The 23,310-nt window shown below is 44.8% G+C and overlaps 1 protein-coding gene across 5 annotated transcripts in view; it reads left to right on the top strand.

The window, feature by feature from the left end:
• Window positions 1-23,310, top strand: part of LOC126272274 (protein madd-4-like) — a 2,033,115-nt gene that overhangs the window by 1,588,770 nt on the left and 421,035 nt on the right. For 3 of the 5 annotated variants that reach the window (XM_049975019.1, XM_049975021.1, XM_049975022.1), the window contains exon 4: window positions 8,877-9,041. In XM_049975019.1, the coding sequence (XP_049830976.1) occupies window positions 8,877-9,041 (165 nt within the window). The remainder of the gene's footprint in view (window positions 1-8,876; window positions 9,042-23,310) is intronic. The other 2 variants (XM_049975023.1, XM_049975020.1) reach the window with 1 other exon arrangement.

The raw sequence follows: 23,310 nt of genomic DNA on the forward strand, positions 1-23,310 counted from the left end.
ATTAACATTCTTGTTCAAGAAAATATAGTTATGAGTAACATTAACGGACAAACATAACCTATACTTTGCCACACGAGAGTGCAACGACCTCTGGCACCTGCATATGTTCACGTTATGGTTGGAGCTGACAGAGCAGAACAGGCTGTTTGCATAAATATAACAGATAACGAAACACACTATTACCTTGAAGACTTAGTCTAACTGTATGGTCTCAATAACTTTACTATTAATATTCATTGTAAAATCGTAAATTGGACATAGGTTCAATATTACTTTTCGAACAAATTACTATCTGACATGAAATATGGATATGGTTCACAGCAAAATTAGTAATTGTGCATAGATTAATCTCTTACTACTAAACACCTTTCCACGTAGAATGAAAATGAAATGGAGTTCACTAACAAATTACTTCACACTGTCTCTTGAATAAAGAAGTTAATGGTTTCATAAATAGTGGTCTTCCTATTAATCATTATGTAGAATGAGCACAACAGACATGCTGTGGATCCTGTTACACCATTAATATGCACTTTTAATACACAAGAGGAACCCAATATTGTACAGAACTTGACAGGGATAGCAAGAGTAATTGAAACTTACTATAATTAAGTATCTTTGAGCCTTTGTACTACTTTCAGTGGGGGGCCTTAATCTTGACCACTGTAGTAGAGCAAACTAAATGCACTTTCATTACGTTAGTGAAACAAGCACTTAGCAAGCATGAACATATAACTTTCAACAGTGAGATATTTGTAAGACCCTTTCAACAAACAATATAAATATAAGCACACTCTATTGCCATTGCCATATTAATTTTAATACGCTTTCAATAAAGGACATTTGGTAAGCACTTTAGCGTGGGGGGGGGAGGGGGGGAGGGACCCTAAGTGGATATGTGACTGAGGATAAATCACGGTAGGTACAAGACTTCAGTTATAATTTACCTTATATTTGAGTACACTATAGCATCCTGTGAGCTGATCCTTCACTGTACATTACTATAGTTCTTCTGTTCCATTGCAGTGATGGCACAATGTGGTGGCAAGTGCATATTGGTAGGTGGATTTGCAAGTAGAATTGCTGGACTCTGTCATTTCTTGGTGGCGATGATAGATATCAATTCCAACATAATTCCAGCTAGTTACTGCATCCATCTGAGGCTTTGACCCTTTGGCAAACGGCACAAAAAAAACCTTTCGGCACCAGCACAATTCAGAACCTTTTCGTGAGCTGTTGGAGGTTCAGTAGGTCATCCCGGCTGCGTCTTATTCAATCTCTTCTACTAGCTATGCCAACCATAATTTGCACGCGCTACTAAGTTCCGTTCCGGGGGGGGGGGGGGAGTCACAACGCTTTTTATATACAAAATAACTAAGAATCCTAAGTGAAGGTCAGCAGTTTACATAACAGCAACCAAATACATTAAATAAAATAGAACATTTGCACATATTGACATTTCTACAAAATTATTCAACCGCAAAGATAACCAAAGAGACTATGTGAGAAACACAGAACATATCATTTGCCCATATCGTGCATATTACAGAGATTACACTTCTTACAGTATCGAATTAATCATACACTAATTACAGAAGTTCAACGATGAAATGTTGAACAAAACAGAAAGCTAAATGAATCAACAAAAGGTATGTAGTGTCTAAGCTATGGTGTTACACACTGATAACAGCATCGTTGTACAGATAACGCACCTCTCGAAAGGACCATCCCGCCAATCGGAAGACCACAATTTGACCCCTTTCAGACTCTCTCAGTCGGCTGCAGGAAGCACGAGAGCATCTCTGTGACGTGGTTGCCTGCTTGCTTCGCACGTTTGCACCACACTGAGTCTTGTGGCTGTGAGCTTTTCCTGCTAAATGGTAGACACAAATCGCCCACTGGTAACTATGCCAGTACGCTATCTGTTGGCAGGCGCGATGAAACCCTGGTGACATGTGCCGCCATCAGATCAAAACCGACGTTGTCGTTCCAGGTGTATTATTTTTTTCCGGCAGTGTAGTATAAGATACACTGGAGGGAACAAAATCTGAACATTATCAAGAAATATTGAAGGCGGTCCTTAACAGAAGAGATTGGTTGATTATTCTGACTAAAACATAAGCAAGTAATTTGAAACACTACAACAATTAGTTCACGTAGACATCTGAAAAGCTTATGCTAAGTTCATTCGCATTGTTGGTCTACGTAATTATATTAGTTGCTGTAAAACAAAGTTAGCCTTTGCAGAGGTGTTTGCACTCGAAAATTGTGCTGGGCACTTGAAATAACGCTCTTCTTTAGTAGGACAGTGGTTCAAATTTCTCTCCGAACATAGAGAGTTCATGTTTCTCCGTCTCCCTAAACTGCTTAAAATGAATGTTGAAAATGTTCCTTCCGACTTGGTTTCCAGTTCTTCTTCAGTCTGATTGCATGCCCAATCTGCAATGACTTCGTTCTCGACGGTAATTTAAAGCTTCAATTTCCGTTCATTGAAATAGTGTGCGATTCTGTGTCTTATTTCAGTTTGATAAGTTTTTGACTTCACACAGTAAAGTGGCACTGAATTCAAACCTGTCTTACAGCACCGCGGCCGTGCCGTGTGCTTTCGAGAGCGTTTATAACAAGTTAAAAATTGTATGGTAGAAGTATTCTGGCAGAGGTCCATGCGAAAGAAAAGGAGAAAAAACGGGAAAAGAAAAAAATGTAAAAGCACAATGCGCGTTGATCTAGGATATTATAGAGTGCATTACTCGTTCTCTAGAAAATGGATGCAATATGCAAATGCAAGCGTCCGTGTAATGGCTGGAATATTGCACGCCGTCACTGGCGGAAGAAATAGCCCTTACCTTCGGGCAATGCATAGCACACACACAGAGAGAGAGAGAGAGAGAGAGAGAGAGAGAGAGAGAGAGAGAGAGAGAGAGAGGAGGAAGAAAGAGATGGAGGTCGAATGGACCACAGGAGTAAAACACGCTAGCCGCTAGTATATCAGTTACATAAGCGCCCACAAAGCGCAGGAGATGGTAAGGTGTTAGCCATAATAATGCATATTCCTGTTTCATAGAACCGCCCGCTACGTAAACGATGCCAAAGCTTAGTGAAACGCCACATGTGTCCATTATGCATGTGCCCTTGGCATAAACGAGTTTCATGCGCTTTTAAAAGATGCACTGCCTTTCAGAGACCTAGCAGTAGTTAGTAGCTTGAAAATAACAGCTATTCCAGCCACATCTACGAAATGGTGCAAATGGGCATGGCCAGATTCGGTGGTTAGAGGCCAGCATAGAGTGGTAGAATATTTTAGCACTGACACATCCATTATCGAAAATGAACGTGGTGTGTCACACTGTAATCAATCGTCCTGAACTGAAGATGACATCCAATTTATAAAACCAGTCATGAGCACTTGTACATTTCCAATTATGTGCTTAAAGCAGAATAAAAGTGTAGTAGCCTTAAGCAGCATAATATAAATTTCAGCTGGTCAGTACTGGGGCCATTGCCGTCAATATCTCAGTATTTACGTGTAAATCTGTAGAAATTTCCCATGATGCTGTGTTTCTTGGTCAGAAACACGCAGTTCTCCATTCGGTTTGCAAATGTGTTTCGTATGTTATCCTTATGAGTACTGGCATATGAACACAGACTAGTGGGAAATAGTAGATGATCAAATTAAAGAAGCATCCACAGACAAGAATCTATTCAAGATATTATCGGGTGGTGATGGTACGTTCCTATGGGACCAAACTGCTGGGGTCATCGGTCCATGGGCTTGCACACTACTTAATCTAACTGAAACTAACTCACGCTAAGGACAACACAGAGACTCATGCCCGAGGGGGGACTCGAACCTCCGACGGGAGGGCCGCGCGAACCGTGGCAAGGTGCCTTAGCCCGCGTGGCTACCCCGCGCGTCATATTATTGGGAGCAGTAGATACGTAGAAGCGACTGATGACATCAAGATAACTGAAGAGCTGGTGAAAACATAGAAATCGCATTCCCTTGAACAACACAAAATCTAATAACTTTGTTCCAATGTTTTTTTTCTTTTGCCTATGAAGATGTAACAATATTTGTGTAGAAAAAAATTCTGGACAAGGTGAGTGCTTACATCAAACTTATCGAAGAGGATTTAACAATTTAATGGTACTGGCTTCTCCTTTAGAGATGCACAATTGCGCTACAGATTTGTTGGTAATTATTGTAAGTTGTTGTGTTATAGTACCACCATAGTACATTTACCAACGTTATATTGCAGTAGTAAATTATAACAATAGACCAGTTCAAATTACTGCACCGTCGGTTTGACTTCGGATTATGACGCGAACTTGTTGACTATAGTATGTCACTCTGTTTCAAGAGGTTATGACGATACCGATTTTAAATCAAAATATGAACTTCTTAAACAGTGTGAGTGTAGTTTTCATGTTGTTTTCATGTATACTTGGCATTTGTAGACTATTCTGTAAGTTCCATTTGTCAGTTAATTTAAAAATAAAATCCCATAATCTTTGGGAGAGAGTTTGCACTTCTCCATAATGAGCTTGCAAAAATTATACAATTTTTCGATCAACATACATGACTGAAAGACTTCTTTTCCCATACACAGCTAAATAAGTCACGATTACGTGGCAACCTGACTGCAAAAATCTGTGAAATTGTCTGTGTCTCTCCATATGCTGACAGTATATACAAGATATAAAGAGACAGCAAAGGACTTAAAAGAGCAGTTGAATGGAATGGATAGCGTCTTGAAAGGAGGGTATAAGATGAACATCAACAAAAGCAAAACAAGGATAATGGAATATAGTCGAATTAAGTCAGGTGATGCTGAAGGAATTAAATTAGGAAATGAGACACTTAAAGCAGTAAAGGACTTTTGCTATTTGGGGAACAAAATAACTGATGATGGTCGAAGAAAACAGGATATAATAAGCTGCTGGAAATGGAAAAAAGAAGACATTGACACCGGTGTGTCAGATCCACCATACTTGCTCCGGACACTGCGAGAGGGCTGTACAAGCAATGATCACACGCACGGCACAGCGGACACACCAGGAACCGCGGTGTTGACCGTCGAATGGCGCTAGCTGCGCAGCATTTGTGCACCGCCGCCGTCAGTGTCAGCCAGTTTGCCGTGGCATGCGGAGGTCCATCGCAGTCTTTAACACTGGTAGCATGCCGCGACAGCGTGGACGTGAACCGTATGTGCAGTTGACGGACTTTGAGCGAGGGCGTATAGTGGGCATGCGGAAGGCCGGGTGGACGTACCGCCGAATTGCTCAACACTTGGGGCGTGAGGTCTCCACAATACATCGATGTTGTCGCCAGTGGTCGGCGGAAGGTGCACGTGCCCGTCGATCTGGGACCGGACCGCAGAGACGCACGGATGCACGCCAAGACCGTAGGATCCTACGCAGTGCCGTAGGGGACCGCACCGCCACTTCCCAGCAAATTAGGGACACTGTTGCTCCTGGGGTATCGGCGAGGACCATTCGCAACCGTCTCCATGAAGCTGGGCTACGGTCCCGCACACCGTTAGGCCGTCTTCCGCTCACGCCCCAACATCGTGCAGCCCGCCTCCAGTGGTGTCGCGACAGGCGTGAATGGAGGGACGAATGGAGACGTGTCGCCTTCTGTGATGAGAGTCGCTTCTACCTTGATGCCAATGATGGTCGTATGCGTGTTTGGCGCCGTGCAGGTGAGCGCCACAATCAGGACTGCATACGACCGAGGCACACAGGGCCAACACCCGGCATCATGGTGTGGGGAGCGATCTCCTACATTGGCCGTACACCTCTGGTGATCGTCGAGGGGACACTGAATAGTGCACGGTACATCCAAACCGTCATCGAACCCATCGTTCTACCATTCCTAGACCGGCAAGGGAACTTGCTGTTGCAACAGGAAAATGCACGTCCGCATGTATTCCGTGCCACCCAACGTGCTCTAGAAGGAGTAAGTCAACTACCCTGGCCAGCAAGATCTCCGGATCTGTTCCTCATTGAGCATGTTTGGGACTGTATGAAGCGTCGTCTCACGCGGTCTGCACGTCCAGCACGAACGCTGGTCCAACTGAGGCGCCAGGTGGAAATGGCATGGCAAGCCGTTCCACAGGACTACATCCAGCATCTCTACGATCGTCTCCATGGGAGAATAGCAGCCTGCATTGCTGCGAAAGGTGGATATACACTGTACTAGTGCCGACATTGTGCATGCTCTGTTGCCTGTGTCTATGTGCCTGTGGCTCTGTCAGTGTGATCATGTGATGTATCTGACCCCAGGAATGTGTCAATAAAGTTTCCCCTTCCTGGGACAATGAATTCACGGTGTTCTTATTTCAATTTCCAGGAGTGTAGATACGACTCTGAGAGGTGACACGTACACATACAGGTGACGTCCTGTCTGCTCACCTGCATCCATTCATGTCCATTGTACATTCCGACGGACTTGCGGAATTCCAACAGGACAACGTGGCATCTTACACATCCATAATTGCTACAGAGCGGCTCCAGGAACACTCTGCTGAGTTGAAACACTTACGCTGCCCACCAGACTCCCCAGACATGAACATTATTGAGCATATCGGGGATGCCTTCCAACGTGCTGTTTAGAAGAGATCTCCACTCACTCATAATCTTATGGATCTACGGGCATCCCTGCAGGATTCATAGTGTATGTTCCGTCCAGCACTACTTCGCACATTAGTCGAGTCCATGCCACGTCGTGTTGCGGCAGTTCTGCGTGCTCACGGAAGCCTTACACGTTATTACGCAGAAGTACCAGTTTCTGTGGCTCTTCAGTGTAAATGCAGCGCGTTCATGGTGTCCCGCTCTTCCTCTTCTTCAAACTAAGACAGTGTGGAGAAGCGGTGAAGAAGCGTGCAGCCATTCGAGAGAGCTTTGGCGCACAAGCGAGGGCACTGCTCGTAACCCGAATTCCAGGCCATCCCTGTTCTGTAGCGTCACATTTCAAAAGTTTCTAATTTTTTCCTGAGTGAACTATTTATCTGCCACGTTTCCCTTCCAAACAAGTTTACAATCCATCAAATGCCTTAAAAAAGGCTATGTGTGTTTAATTATACTGTACTGGCTATTAAAATTACTACACCAAGAAGAAATGCAGATGATAAACGGGTATTCATTGGACAAATACATTATACTAAAACTGGCACGTGATTACATTTTCACCCAATTTCGGTGCATAGATCCTGAGAAAACAGGACCCAGAACAACCACCTCTTGCCGAAATAACGGCCTTGATACGCCTGAGCATTGAGTCAAACAGAGCTTGGATGGCGTGTACAGGTACAGCTGCCTATGCAGCTTCAACACGACACCACAGTTCATCAAGAGTAGTGACTGGCGTATTGTAACGAGCCAGTTGCTCGGCCACCATTGACCAGACGTTTTCAATTGGTGAGAGATCTGGAGAATGTGTTGACCAGGGCAGGCTCATACAGGACCTGCAACATGCGGTCCTGCATTATCCTACTGAAATGTAGGGTTTCGCAGTGATCGAATGAAGGGTAGAGCCACGAGTCGTAACACATCTGAAATGTAACGTCAACTGTTCAAAGTTCCGTCAATGAGAACAAGAGGTGACCGAGACGTGTAACCAGTGGCACCCCATGCCATCACACCAGGTGATACGCCAGTATGGGGATGACAAATACACGCTTCCAATGTGCGTTCACCGCGATGTCGCCAAACACGGATGCGACCATCATGATGCTGTAACCAGAACCTGGATTCATCCGAAAAAATGACGTTTTACAGTTCGTGCACCCAGGTTCGTCGTCGAGTACACTATCGCAGGCGACCCTGTCTGTGATGCAGCGTCAAGGGTAACCGCAGCCATGGTCTCCGAGTTGATAGTCCATGCTGCTGCAAACGTCGTCGAACTGTTCGTGCAGATGGTTATTGTCTTGCAAACGTCCCCATCTGTTGACTCAGGGATCGAGACGTGGCTGCACGATGCGTTACAGCCATGCAGATAAGATGCCTCTCATCTCGACTGCTAGTGATACGAGGCCGTTGGGATACACCACGGCGTTCCGTATTACCCTCCCGAATCCACCGATTCCGTATTCTGCTAACACTCACTGGATATCGACCAACGAGAGCAGCAATGTCGCGATACGATAAACCGCAATCGCGATAGGCTGCAGTCCGACCTTTATCAAAGTCGGATACGTGATGGTACGCAATTCTCCTCCTTACACGAGCCATCACAACAACGTTTCACCAGGCATCGCCGGTCAACTGCTGTTTGTGTATGATAAATCGGTTGGAATATTTCCTGATGTCAGCAATTTGTAGGTGTCGCCACCTTCTTCAACCTTGTGTGAATGCTCTGAAAAGCTAATAATTTACATATCACAGCATCTTCTTCCTGTCGGTTAAATGTCACGTCTGTAGCACGTCATCGTCTTGGTGTAGCAATTTCAATGGCCAGTAGTGTATAAGCTCTCCCAGCCGTCGTTAAAAGTCACCTACAATTAGTGCCTTTTTCTTAATTTAATTCCTTCACCATCACCGATTTATTACAACTGCATTCCATTATCGTTCCTCTATTTTTATTGATGTTTGCCACAGAACCTCTTTTCAGGACACTCATTCTGCAGTCAGCTACTCTTCTATGGGCTTTGCCTTCTCAGACAGCAAAGTGTCATCTACAGAATCGAAAAGTGTTCGTTTCTCCTCCCTGAACTTTCTACATCTTTCCAAATTTTCCCTCGGTTTGCTTCATTGTTTGCTCAATGTACTGAATGACTGTCTGCTACCCCTCCCAACCTCGTCCCTGTTTGAAGAAGCCGGCGCCGCTATAGAGGTAGCACCAGCCAGTGTAATGACGCGGCGGCCCTGTGTTGCAGCAGCAGCCGAGCGCGGAGCGGCGCGGCGCCGGCTGGGCGCCCTGGTCCACGTGGAGCGCCTGCTCGCGCACCTGCGACGGCGGCGTCGCCTCGTCGCTGCGCCGCTGCCAGGCCGCCGCCGGCTGCGTCGGCGAGTCCATCCGCTACAAGATATGCAACATGCAGGTCAGCGAGCGAACACACACCTTTTGAGGCGTAGCGCCTTCGCATCGCTCCTGTCACTTGTTAGGGCGATATCGTTATAGGCATGAGTCATCGACAGATGACAGATGTCACCACCTGACATGGACCTGAGTTACAGAGCTGCACGTAGTTGTACTAGTAGGCGGCAGAGGTCAGCAGTTGCCGGACAGTGCTAGAAGTTGTAGTCAAAACAATGTTGTAAACTTATGTTTGATTAATACTTAATGTATTTGCATAATTATAATTGTTTGATATGTGTGGTAATTAGCAGTGTGAGTGTTGTATGAGTGAAGAAGAACAGAAGTAAATGGAAACTGTTTTGTTTATTCACGAAGTACCAGTTAAACTATACATGGGATTTACTATACTTAAATATGCAATCAGTTTATGATACTAATAAATCGTGAGTAAAACACAAATTAATCGGTAATTTCAGAAAGAGTAATTTTAAATTTGATACTTTTCTAAATTTATTTATTTAGCAATTGCCATAGAAAGAAATGTTTTACTATGATTGGTCATTGAAGTAAAGCGCGGGTTAGCGCGGGATAATACTGCAACCTGATTTGTTGTTTGTGATATCAGCCACTCAGAAAAATTTAGGGTCGCGCCAATCTATGCTGGGAACAAAGCGTTTGATGTGATCTAAGTCACTCGGGCTGAGGGATCTAACTAGTAACGTCTCATTGAAAGCAGCTCCTACGAAAGTACCGTAAAAACGCGGAAAAATGCTAATTACGAGTTCGCGAAGTAGTACAAAGCGTATTTAAGTGAACGGTATAGTGGAAGTCGTGTGGAATTTCGGACGGAATATCAAAATGACTGTTTTTGACTGTTAGTTAAAATCGCGTGGCGTGTTGTGCGGTCTAAGACTGGAGCAAGTATTACATGTAGAGCAGAGTGCACAACATTTGAGGGAGCATTTTCATAACCAAACGACCTAGTGAACTCTATTAACTTCGGTAACAAGTGTCTAAACATTCATGGTGGTGTATGTTTGTTCTATATCGTGTCTCCCTACCACTTTCGCGCAACGACGCTCTGAGCGTGTTTTTAGGGAATTGACTAGTTTGAACCTGGGACCTGTTGCTGGTAAGGAGACGCCAGACCACACATGACATGTAGAATTCAGAAGAGTTCAGTGAGACTAGCGATGATATAACCAAATACTAAAAGATCTCAGCGTCAGCTCCACTGCACTCCCTGTAAAAGAATCTTAGTACTAACTAAATTTAGTGGAAAGGGTTCAAGGCTTTCCTATTTTAAGTTAGCTGGTAAAATAACGTCGAAAAAGCAGTTAAGTTTACCATTGGAAATTTTATTCTACACACAAAACATCGTTTATAAATTGCACTATTGATAAAAGGAAATGTTTTAATACAGGGTGGTAAAAACCAACTGCGTTCAACAAAAATGTGAACGAATATTCCCTGAATGGGTTTCCAAGTTCTACAATGGATCGAAGGATGACCTATGCCATATCACATCTATAATCTAGGTTTAAATTAAGTTTCACAAAAGAGAAAACTATCAAAATGGTCTACAGTGACCCTCAATTATCTTTAGTTACTTATCTAACTTGTCGTAAATTACAGGGGCTGATGTGGCTTCTCAATAACTATATAACAGAAAAATCATCGCGTTTCAGATCTTTACTTCAAGTGGCAAATGTGAACACCATGAGTTTTAATTAACGATCGAGACTAGTATTACGCAAAAAGGAGGTGTAACAGATGACACTTCTGCAGTTCTGAGTGAAGCCTTATGCGCTCAGAAATGCGGCATCGCGTGCGTTCATTACCTTGTCGGTGTTTAGGCAGCGTCAGGGCGACGGGGGGCAGCACAGCTCCGCTCACCTCGCCATCTCGGAGCAACTCTCTCCTAACTTCTCCTTACTACATTTACCGAAGCTGGTTTAAAAAAAAAAACTATCTGGCTGTGTTTTCATCTGACCAATCAGGGTCTCAATGTTAACCTTAAGCTCCGCCTACAAAAATTCTGTCTACCCAATGAGAAACGTTATACTTTTCGTGGTGGGGCAATGTTTTTAAAGTTTGCAACGTAACAGAGATGCGAAAAAGTCTCACGCTAAAACGTGTGGATGGTAGTCTTAGAGGTAGGCTGGCGACGTGGGTGTCCAGTCCGTCTCTTATCGTAGAGCCTTCTAGCTTAACACGGTTCTGCTCTCGGCTTCTGTTCTCGTTTTTCCCCTCGGAACTGCGTCGGTCTCACGGTGGGAAGGTACGACATGCATTTAGGCATTCTTGTGTTAGTCTGTGGTATTCCATTTGCTAACTCGTTGCTCGTATTACTTTGGTTAATTTTATGTCACGGTTTATTCGGAGCTATGTGACATACTACTGGATTTGCTTATCATGTCAGGGTTTTCACGGAAGGTGTTGGATTTGCCTGACACCTCACAAGAGTAAATATCATTAACTTGCTACGTGTGTGATTGTGGTGTGTGTGGGAGCTTTACATTGTTTAGACACAACTGTGATCTCTATAGTAAAAATACACCTGAAAATTTACATTGTCAAGTTAAATTTTTTATTTCAGTACTAGCCACATCCCGTTTACTGGACAATTCTATGTATGTTGCGACCTGCAGTAGACAGTAGTGGTCTATTATTTTCTACTGCAGCTTTTAGCTAGACAAATGAACATTGTTGGACACCGGCAGGGCGGTAAGAAGCAGCGTGCCGCGCCGCACTTTCCTGCTGGGTGCACATTGTCCTTGACGCTTGAAGTCTTTGACCTTGCATACACCAGGCAGAGAGGCTCAGACTCTCTGTGTTTACATGTGGCGTAGCTTCTGGAAAACCTAATTTCACAAACAGTGTTTTGCTGTCGGTTTTACATGTCCATGCCTGAAGCGGTTTTTCCACCCTGTCACATACTAGTTTTCTGAACGTCAGTTGCCCCTTTAGCGTATAACTTGGGGTTTGGACTATCCGGCTGCAAAGGCGTGGGTTCAGTTCTACCAAAACTTTATTAAACGTAATTATTCTTTTTCATACTGGAGAAATCGTTTAAAAATAGGTAGTAATTCAGAGCCCAATATAGTTCTTCAAGGCAGGGCTAAACAAGAGAGCATCGGAGTACCGCCTCAATTGTGCTGCTGTAATCGCAACTTCCTGTCAGTAAAGCCACAGTTCGTGGAGCATTTATTGTTCGCTTGCAGCGCTACTGGATGATTTCGTGGTGTCGAATAGGCAATTTTCTAGCATCGCGCCTAGTTGGGCTTGGGCGATGGTGAGTCTGTAATTCCTCTCTCCACATTCATTATTTCTTCCCATGCATTTCTGTGTGTTGCAAATTTTTGTGAACAAGTTTTAACGCTGTGTCGCATCTGGAGTGGTAATATCATGCACACCAATAGCAAAGGGACCTCTTGTTGTCTTTAGGTACGGAGTAGTCGGCTTCTAGCCAATGGACGCGTCCGGGACTAAGAAATCAAACTGTTACTATCTCCATGTCCGTTGTCGTAGAGCTTTCTCTGTCCCCTTCTCTGTGTTACTGTTTCTGGTGACCGTACAAGTTCAATTATATCCATAATATGGCTTTTTGTATGCAAATTGTACGGAGAATTACAATTGTGCAAAATTATTCCATTTATTGCGTTGATCGCACAGGTTTTTGAATAGAATTATCGGTTTCGGCTGTGCTGTAGCTGTCACCAGACTCTGCAGTGGAAGTGAAAGTATGTAAAATTCCTAGCTACTGCATTAAGAGATTAAAAACAAATCACAGAAGCTATAAAAACCCGTTATACCTGTCATTTTGCTACACTACACGAAGTCATGACATGTACAAATAACACAAGTAAACACTGCCATGCATGATTCAGCCGCTACTACATAAGATGCAAAGCGATCCTACATGTCTTTGATGCATTCGTACCGTACAAATAAATATAAAACGTAATTAAAATGACATTAGTTTAAAAGTGCAGTTCTTTAAATTGTTCTCAGTTGCATATAAGAAAGCATGACTTAAAAATTTAATCATTTGTAAAATGTGTTCGTCTTCAGACAGTGTATTTTTTGAACATTTTGTTAAGTGCTGACCACATTTTAAAATGTAAGGAGACGAACGCACTGTTCATATGATTAAACATTTTAAAAAACCTGCTTTCATATAGTGCAAATGATATGTTAAGGAACTGTACTTTAAAGGTACTTTCTTTTAATTACTTTGCATATTTATTTGTACGTTGTGCATGCATCACAACGCTTGGATGGTGGCAGACGATGTCATGGAAAACATCCGGACAACAAAAGGAAAATTGCTGAATGAATCTACCACAACCAACCATCGAGCATTCCAGAATGGACCAGCAAAATCGATGTGTAAGCGTTGCCAGAGGGAAGTGGCTTGTGGCCATGCAAAGAATTTCCCCGGTGGTGCTGATTGTTGTTCCGCACACACCATGCAAGAAGAGCACATATTCGTAATCGCGGCATCGATTCCGAACCAAGTACAGTGCTGACGAGCAAGTTGTTTCGTTCTCACTATACCCCAATGTCCTTGGTGGAGAAGCTGTAAGACAGAGGATTGTAACGAACGTGGTACCACGACCCTGGACTGATCATTATCAGAACGCAACAGCAAAACACCACGTCGTACAAAAAGTCTCTCCTTGTGACCAAAAAATCGGCGAACCAACGGGTCCCCGATCCGTCACTTCGATAAGGGCCATTGCGTAGCAACAAAACGCAGAACGGGAGCAAGTTCGGAGGCATCGAATGCTCTATCCTCAGCAACAGGCAAGCGGGACAACGCATCGGCGTTTCCGTGCTTAGCAGTGGACCGATACAAGATATCGTAACGGTACTGCGTGAGGAAAATAGACCAGCGAATGAATTTCTGCGCTGTACGTGGAGGTACAGGCTTGGTCGGATGAAAAAGCGATGTCAAAGGTTTGTGGTCTGAGATTATGGTAAAGTGACGACCACACAAGAAATCATGAAACTTTGAAACACCAAAGACGAGAGACAATGCTTCTTTCTCGATCTGTGAATAATTTCTTTGCGTAGAGGAGAGCAATTTGGACACAAAGGCAATAGGGCGATCGTGCGATCCATCTTTGTGCGCAAGCACAGCACCGATCCCGAAATCCGATGCATCTATCAACAAGAGGGGCTTCTGGGGATCGAATGGCGTAAGGCAAGTATTGGAAAGCAACGCCGATTTCAACTGGCGAAAGGCGCGTTCGCATTCCGTCGTCCAGACGAACGGAACACCTTTACGGCGTAAGCGATGAAGCGGAGCTGAAATGGAAGAGGCACGCGGAATATATCGGTGGTAATAGTTAATTTTTCCCAGCACACTCTGTAGCTGCTTCAAATTCTGCGGCGACGGCAAGTCTTGTAGGGCACGAAGGTGCGTGGGACTGGGATGTATGCCTTGGGCATTGAGTACATGTCCCAAGTATGGCAAGTCCCGGGCAAAAAACACACATTTGTCCTTCCGCAAGCGAACACCATGTTGTCGCAAGACCTGAAATAATGTTCTGAGATAGGCCAGATGTTCTTCTTCCGTCTTTCCGGAGATCACAATATCGTCCAGATAATTTGCTGCAGTAGGGACCGACGCACAAATAGTTTGTAGATATTGCTGAAACAATGCAGAGGCGGATGCACACCCGAATGGCAGTCGTTTGAATTGATACAACCCAAGATGCGTGTTAACCACCAAAACGCGCTGGGATTCTTTGTCCACCGGTATTTGCAAGTACGCATCTGCGAGGTCCAACTTCGAAAAATATTTACCCGGGCACAGTATGTCAAAAAGATCCTCCGGGCGGGGTAAAGGATAAGTTGCAATCATTAGTTGTGGATTCACTGTTGGCTTGAAGTCCACGCAAAGTCTCAACTTTCCGGAAGGTTTTGGCAAAATTACTAAGGGTGATGCCCAGAGAGTAGCCTGCACAAGTTCAATTACACCTTGTGATTCCAAATCGTGTAATGTTTTGCGACCTCACATTGCGCGCTCTGAAAAATTTCGGTTGCGCGTTTACTTTCAGTTCCAAATGTGATTTATAGTTCTTAGCGCTACCGAGGCCCGCTGCAAAAATGTCTGCAAATTCTTCACATAGACGAGAAACACTGTCTGAAGGCACCGTCTGGTTCACTGATAGGACCTGATTTACTATAGACAAGTTAAACAACTGAAATAAATCGAAACCAAACAAGTTCACTGCAGAAGAAGAACGAAGGACGTAAAATGACACAAGTTTTGTTTGTCCTTTGTATGTTGCAAGAAGGTTACACTGTCCTGACACAGGGATGTTTTGACCTGAATAGCTATTTAACTTAACATTTGCGGCACGCAACGGAGGTGTGCCCAGCAGTTTGTAAGTGTCTTGATTGATCAGTGAAACTGCAGCTCCGGTATCGAGCTGGAATGGTATCACTTTGCCGTTAATGTCCAAGTCTACAAAAAGTTTATTGTCCTGCTGACGACAAGAGCGACTGTCTCGTGCAATGTGAACTGACACTGGTACATAATCACTTGCGACTTGACGGGAGTTCCGGCGATGTCGACGCACTCTGTTTTTGGGACGAATACAGTCACTGTTAGAGAGAGTGGCACTGCGCGGAGTGGAATGAACTACATGAATTTCCATGGGCGAAGTTTCGCGAGCCTGAGTGTCCTTTGTTCGATTCTGATTCCGGCGCGAAGCAAAGGGCCTGGAACGGTTTTGAGCTTAAGATCTGAGTTTTTTCTGGCAAACACTCTGAACATGTCCTTTTTTATTACAATAAAAGCAAATAGCCTGGCGTGAAGGGCAGTTCTCACGCGAATGTTTAGTAGCACACCGCGGGCATGATCTGATCACTGCATTTGCTTGCCGGTGCGGCACAAGTGGCTGAGAGCCTGGCGGCAGCATCATCAGATGATGTCACAGATGAGAGCGTCCTCTGCTGGTGGTAATGTGTAGTAAGTCAGTTGGAGTCTGGAGCTCATGGTGAGCACACACACTGGGTGGCGGTAGCGGATCAAATTGTTTAAATAAAGACTGGTGCACGATTTCGACAGTTGATGAATAGCAAGCATGTTTGCAGAGTCTTCTAGTGGTTTGCATGTCTGTATGCTGTGTGGTATGTCTGAATGTGTCTTCTGTATCGCTGTGATGAATACACCCCACCCCTAAGTAAATTGTTCCAGAATAAATAAAGTACACAACTTCCTCTCTCCACTAGCCCAGTGCAGGCTAAGTCCTTTTCCCACCAGTCCCTAGGAAGAGATGGCGGTCAGGCGCCTTAGTTTAGTGGACGTGAGCTTTGTTTGATGCAGTTTTCTTAGGTCGGTAGAGAAAATCGTGGTATGATGCATTATCCTGTTCGAAATTTGAACTTCCTGCCAATTCCTAGGAAGAGGTATTGGTCGGATGACTTAGGTTAGTGGAGGTAGCCCAAGAGACCTTTTTTCCGACTATTTTCTTGGGTTAGTAGAGGTGTGATACATTATCCTGTTGGAATTTGAACTTCCCGCCATTTTCTGGGGGAAGGGGTTAGGTTAGTGGACATAGCCCAATTGACCTATCTTCCCACCAAAATCCAAATTTCCCACCAGGGGGGCGTGGCAGCGCTGTGTGGCACTTGCGACATCAACTGACATCACGGCCACCATCTTGGATGATGTCATGCGCTGTTGCCAAGTCTACAGGCCGCCATCTTTGATGACGGCCTCACCGCCATCTTGTACACATATGGCAACAGTGGAGAGTGGGGCAACGGTCTCATAGCCCCTCTACTTGCGTAGGGATCGGCCATTAAGCCCAAAGTGCCACGGATTGTCAACTCACAATGTCGACTAACTGGAGAGCAACCGGGCAGCGTCCTATAAAGCCGTCCGGTTGAAAAATACCATGTAAGGATGGTGACGGCACATGACTAAAGGAAGCGAGATATCACCGGCGAGAGCAGTGCTGTATACGGCGAACATAGCGAAACCTGGTACCGTGGCGGCTGCTGAAGAGGAATCTCTCTCGCGGTTGGGTTGCTGGTGTACTGGAAATGAGGCAATCCGCAGTACATCACTGTGTCGATTGTGGCTGGGCCTTAGGTGATACTCGATGTGCAGCATCCCTCTTTCATGCAATCTTGCTGTATGGTCGGCAGCTGTAACATGGGTGACAGTAAACGGTACCGCATATTTCCGACATGAATACCGGAGCATTCTGCCGCTTACTGTACGCTGCGTCAATCACACGGCCTCCGACACAAGAAACACAGGGCACGTGGTCAGATGATCTTTCATTCGTCAATCCGGCCGCTGTGGCTGAGCGATTCTAGGCGCTTCAGTCTGGAACCGTGCGACCGCTACGGTCGCAGGTTCGAATCCTGCCTCGGGCATGGATGTGTGTGATGTCCTTAGGTTAGTTAGGTTTAAGTAGTTCTGAGTTCTGGGGGACTGATGACCTCAGATGGTAAGTCCCATAGTGCTCAGAGCCATTTGAACCAGTTTTCATTGTGATTCTTCAATTTCCCCAGGCATATTTTATGACCAAATAATTCTCGGGTGAACAGCCTGGTGCGAGTGTGCATAGGACACAATATTTCGGCAATCGACCACGTTGCCATCATCAGGTGCGCTGATGTACTGACCGGCGTCGGACCGGCGTCAGGTATATATAGGACAATCCCCCTCCTGCTCCTCCCTCAGGCGCTTCCTATGAGTCGGTGCGGTCCGCGCCCCGCGCACGGTCCAGGTACAGCGTCCGTTCTCCCGCCGTCTGAGCGCTGCGTCCTGGGTCTTCTCGTTCAGGAGGGTCTGCCGGCACCGCTCCCGTTGTTCTTCCCTCCTTCCCCGAAGTCGGTACGCTCTGGAAAATATCATTTTTCTTCTTAATCCCGGTGATCGCGGGTTCCCACGTCTTGCTAAGGACGTAACCGCTGTCACGATTTAGTTGTGGCTCCCTTAATTTGCTCTCTGTGGCTTCTTTGATGACTCAGTCCCAGTATTTGGAAGTCTGCGTCAGGACTTTACTCTGGTCATAATCCACGCAGTGGAGTTCCGACAGGCAATGCTCAGCGATTGCCGACTTACTGGGCTGTTGCAGTCTAATGTGCCGTTGATGTTCTCGGCATCGGTCCTCAATGGTATGAATGGTCTGCCCTATGTATACACTACCGCATTGGCAAGGTATCTGATAAACCCCTGATTTACGTAGTCGAAGGTTGTCCGTGACACTGCCAAGAAGGCTCTTGATTTTGCTCGGAGGACGGAAGATGGTTTTCACTTGGTGTTTACGTCAAATGCGTCCAATTTTTCCGGATAAGGCCCCACAAAACGGAATAATAGCCAAGGCCACCTCCTCCTCATTCGTCAACGACATCTACCGTAGCAGCGGTGCATTTCCGGACACATTTTCACAGGACCTTTTTTCCTCCATTACCAGTCAGGAATCCGTCCCTGCAAAAAATGGCTCTGAGTACTATACGACTTAACTTGTGAGGTCATCAGTCCCCTAGAACTTAGAACTAATTAAACGTAACTAACCTAAGGACATCACACACATCCATGCCCGAGGCAGGATTCGAACCTGCGACCGTAGCGGTCGCTCGGTTCCAGACTGCAGCGCATAGAACCGCACGGCCACTCCGGCCGGCTCCGTCTCTGCAGTTTGTCGATTTAACTACTGTTCTACATCTACATTTATACTCCGTAATCCACCCAACGGTGTGTGGCGGAGGGCACTTTACGTGCCACTGTCATTACCTCCCTTTTCTGTTCCAGTCGCGTATGGTTCGCGGGAAGAACGACTGTCTGAAAGCATCCGTGCGCGCTCGAATCTCTCTAATTTTACATTCGTGATCTCCTCGGGAGGTATAAGTAGGGGGAAGCAATATATTCGATACCTCATCTAGAAACGCACCGTCTCGAAACCTGGACAGCAAGCTACACCGCGATGCAGAGCGCCTCTCTTGCAGAGTCTGCCACTTGAGTTTGCTAAAAATCTCCTTAACGCTATCACGCTTACCAAATAACCCTGTGACGAAACGCGCCGCTCTTCTCTGGATCTTCTCTATCTCCTCCGTCAACCCGATCGGGTACGGATCCCACACTGATGAGTAATACTCAAGTATAGGTCGAACGAGTGTTTTGTAAGCCACCTCCTTTGTTGATGGACTACATTTTCTAAGGACTCTCTCAATCAATCTCAACGTGGTACTCACCTTACCAACATTTAATTTTATATGACCATTCCACTTCAAATCGTTCCGCACGCATACTCCCAGATATTTTACAGAAGTAACTGCTACCAGTGTTTGTTCCGCTATCATATAACCATACAATAAATGATCCTTCTTTCTATGTATTCGCAATACATTACATTTGTCTATGTTAAGGGTCAGTTGCCACTCCCTGCACCAAGTGCCTATCCGCTGCAGATCTTCCTGCATTTCGCTACAATTTTCTAATGCTGCAACTTCTCTGTATACTACAGCATCATCCGTGAAAAGCCGCATGGAACTTCCGACGCTATCTACTAGGCCATTTTTTTTATTTTTTTTTCATCAGTCTACTGACTGGTTTGATGCGGCCCGCCAGGAATTCCTTTCCTGTGCTAACCTCTTCATCTCAGAGTAGCACTTGCAACCTTGCAACCAACGTCTTCAATTATTTGCTTGACGTATTCCAATATCTGTCTTCCTCTACAGTTTTTGCCCTCTACAGCTCTCTCTAGTACCATGGAAGTCATTCCCTCATGTCTTAGCAGATGTCCTATCATTCTGTCCCTTCTCCTTATCAGTGTTTTCCACTTATTCCTTTCCTCTCCGATTCTGCGTAGAACCTCCTCATTCCTTACCTTATCAGTCCACCTAATTTTCAATATTCGTCTATAGCACCACATCTCAAATGCTTCGATTCTCTTCTGTTCCGGTCTGCTTTTGATGTTCTCCTTGCTCCGTCCGTCATTGGTTATTTTACTGCCTAGGTAGCCGAATTCCTTAACTTCATTGACTTCGTGACCATCAATCCTGATGTTAAGTTTCTCGCTGTTCTCATTTCTACTACTTCTCATTACCTTCGTCTTTCTCCGATTTACTCTCAAACCATACTGTGTACTCATTGACTGTTCATTCCGTTCAGAAGATCATTTAATTCTTTTTCACTTTCACTCAGGATAGCAATGTCATCAGCGAATCGTATCATTTTTCACCTTTTATTTTAATTCCACTCCTGAACCCTTCTTTTATTTCCATCATTGCTTCCTCGATGTACAGATTGAAGAGTAGGGGCGAAAGGCTACAGCCTTGTCTTACACCCTTCTTAATACGAGCACTTCGTTCTTGATCGTCCACTCTTATTATTCCCTCTTGGTTGTTGTACATATTGTATATGACCCGTCTCTCCCTATAGCTTACCTCTACTTTTTTCAGAATCTTGAACAGCTTGCACCATTTTATATTGTCGAACGCTTTTTCCAGGTCCAAAAATCCTATGAACGTGTCTTGATTTTTCTGTAGCCTTGCTTCCATTATTAGCAGTAACGTAAGAATTACCTCTCTCGTGCCTTTACTTTTCCTAAAGCCAAACTGATCGTCACCTAGCGCATTCTCAATTTTCTTTTCCATTCTTCTGTATATTATTCTTGTAAGCAGCTTCGATGCATGAGCTGTTAAGCTGATTGTGCGATAATTCTCGCACTTGTCAGCTTTTGCCGTCTTCGGAATTGTGTGGATGATGCTTTTCCGAAAGTCAGATGGTATGTCGCCAGACTCATATACTCTACACACCAACGTGAATAGTCGCTTTGTTGCCACTTCCCCTAATGATTTTAGAAATTCTGATGGAATGTTATCTATCCCTTCTGCCTTATTTGACCGTCAGTCCTCCAAAGCTCTTTTAAATTCCGATTCTAATACTGGATCCCCTATCTCTTCTAAATCGATTCCTGCTTCTTCTTCTATCACAACAGACAAATCTTCACCCTCATAGAGGCTTTCAATGTATTCTTTCCACCTATCTGCTCTCTCCTCTGCATTTAACAGTCGAATTCCCGTTGCACTCTTAATGTTACCACCTTTGCTTTTAATGTCACCAAAGGTTGTTTTGACTTTCCTGTATGCTGAGTCTGTCCTTCCGACAATCATTTTTTTTTCGATGTCTTCACATTTTTCCTGCAGCCATTTCGTCTTAGCTTCCCTGCACTTCCTATTTATTTCATTCCTCAGCGACTTGTATTTCTGTATTTTTGCTTTTCCCGGAACATGTTTGTACTTCCTCCTTTCATCAATCAACTGAAGTATTTCTTCTGTTACCCATGGTTTCTTCGCAGCTACCTTCTTTGTACCTATGTTTTCTTTCCCAACTTCTATGATGGCCCTTTTTAGAGATGTCCATTCCTCTTCAACTGTGTTGCGTACTGCGCTATTCCTTATTGCTGTATCTACAACGTTAGAGAGCTTCAAACGTATCTCGTCATTCCTTAGAACTTCCGTATCCCACTTCTTAGCGTATTGATTCTTCCTGACTAATGTCTTGAACTTCAGCCTACTCTTCATCATTACTATATTGTGATCTGAGTCTATATCTGCCCCTGGGTACGCCTTACAATCCAGTATCTGATTTCGGAATCTCTGTCTGACCATGATGTAATCTAATTGAAATCTTCCCGTATCTCCCGGCCTTTTCCAAGTATACCTCCTCCTCTTGTGATTCTTGAACAGGGTATTCACTATTACTAGCTGAAACTTGTTACAGAACTCAATTAGTCTATCTCCTCTTTCATTCCTTGTCCCAAGCCCATATTCTCCTGTAACCTTTTCTTCTACTCCTTCCCCTACAACTGCATTCCAGTCGCCCATGACTATTAGATTTTCGTCCCCCTTTACATACTGCATTATCCTTTCAATATCCTCATACACTTTCTCTATCTGTTCATCTTCAGCTTGCGACGTCGGCATGTATAAATGAACTATCGTTGTCGGTGTTGGTCTGCTGTCGATTCTGATTAGAACAACCCGGTCACTGAACTGTTCACAGTAACACACCCTCTTCCCTACCTTCCTATTCATAACGAATCCTACACCTGTTATAACAGGTGTAGGTCATTTATATATATTGTGAAAAGCAATGGCCCCGTAACACTCCGCTGTGGCACGCCAGAGGTTACTTTAACGTCTGTAGACGTCTCTCCATTGATAACAACATGCTGTGTTCCGTTTGCTAAAAAGTCTTCATCCAGCCACACAGCTGATCTGATATTCCGCAGACTCTTACTTTGTCTATCAGGCGACAGTGCGGAACTGTATCGAACGCCTTCCGGAAGTCAAGGAAAATAGCATCTACCTGGGAGCCTGTATCTCATGAACAAATAAAGCGAGTTGGTCTCACACGATCGCTGTTTCCGGAATCCGTGTTGATTCCCACAGAGTAGATTCTGGGTTTCCAGAAACGACATGATACGCGAACAAAAAACATGTTCTAAAATTCTACAACAGATCGACGTCAGAGATATAGGTCTATAGTTTTGCGCATCTGCTCGACGACCCTTCTTGAAGTCTGGGACTACCTGTGCTCTTTTCCAATCATTTGGAACCTTCCGTTCGTCTAGAGACTTGCGGTACACGGCTGTTAGAAGGGGGGCAAGTTCTTTCGCGTACTCTGTGTAGAATCGAATTGGTATCCCGTCGCCGGCCGCGGTGGTCACGTGGTTCTAGGCGCGCAGTACGGAACCGTGCGACTGCTACGTCGCAGGTTCGAATCCTGCCTCGGGCATGGATGTGTGTGATGTCCTTAGGTTAGTTAGGTTTAAGTAGTTCTAAGTTCTAGGGGACTGATGACCACAGCAGTTGAGTCCCATAGTGCTCAGAGCCATTTGAACCTTTTTTTTTTTTTTTTTTTTTTTTTTTTTTTTTTTTTTTTTTTTTTTTTTTTTTGTATCCCGTCAGGTCCAGTGGACTTCCCTCTGTTGAGTGATTGCAGTTCATCCCGTATAATATGTATCCCATTGTATTTAATGAAATGGGAACTTGAGTAGGCAGACTACTTGATCAACAGACTGAATCCCTTTAGGCCATAAGCAAATGCAGTTGCCTAGTTGTGTTTACTCTAAACGACAGTCTCGCATTTCAGTGAAGTGCCGGGATGGCGTGTACGCGCGGTCGGCGTCTCTCTCTCACACACGCACGCACGCACACAGAGTGCAGCGCTCACGCCGGCACAACTTGTCTCGGCAGCGCAAACACGCGCGCGCTGGAGTGCTGCTGGTCGGCTCTGGACGCCCCTCCAC

Source organism: Schistocerca gregaria, chromosome 5 (assembly GCF_023897955.1).
Source record: "Schistocerca gregaria isolate iqSchGreg1 chromosome 5, iqSchGreg1.2, whole genome shotgun sequence".
Taxonomy (NCBI): domain Eukaryota; kingdom Metazoa; phylum Arthropoda; class Insecta; order Orthoptera; family Acrididae; genus Schistocerca; species Schistocerca gregaria.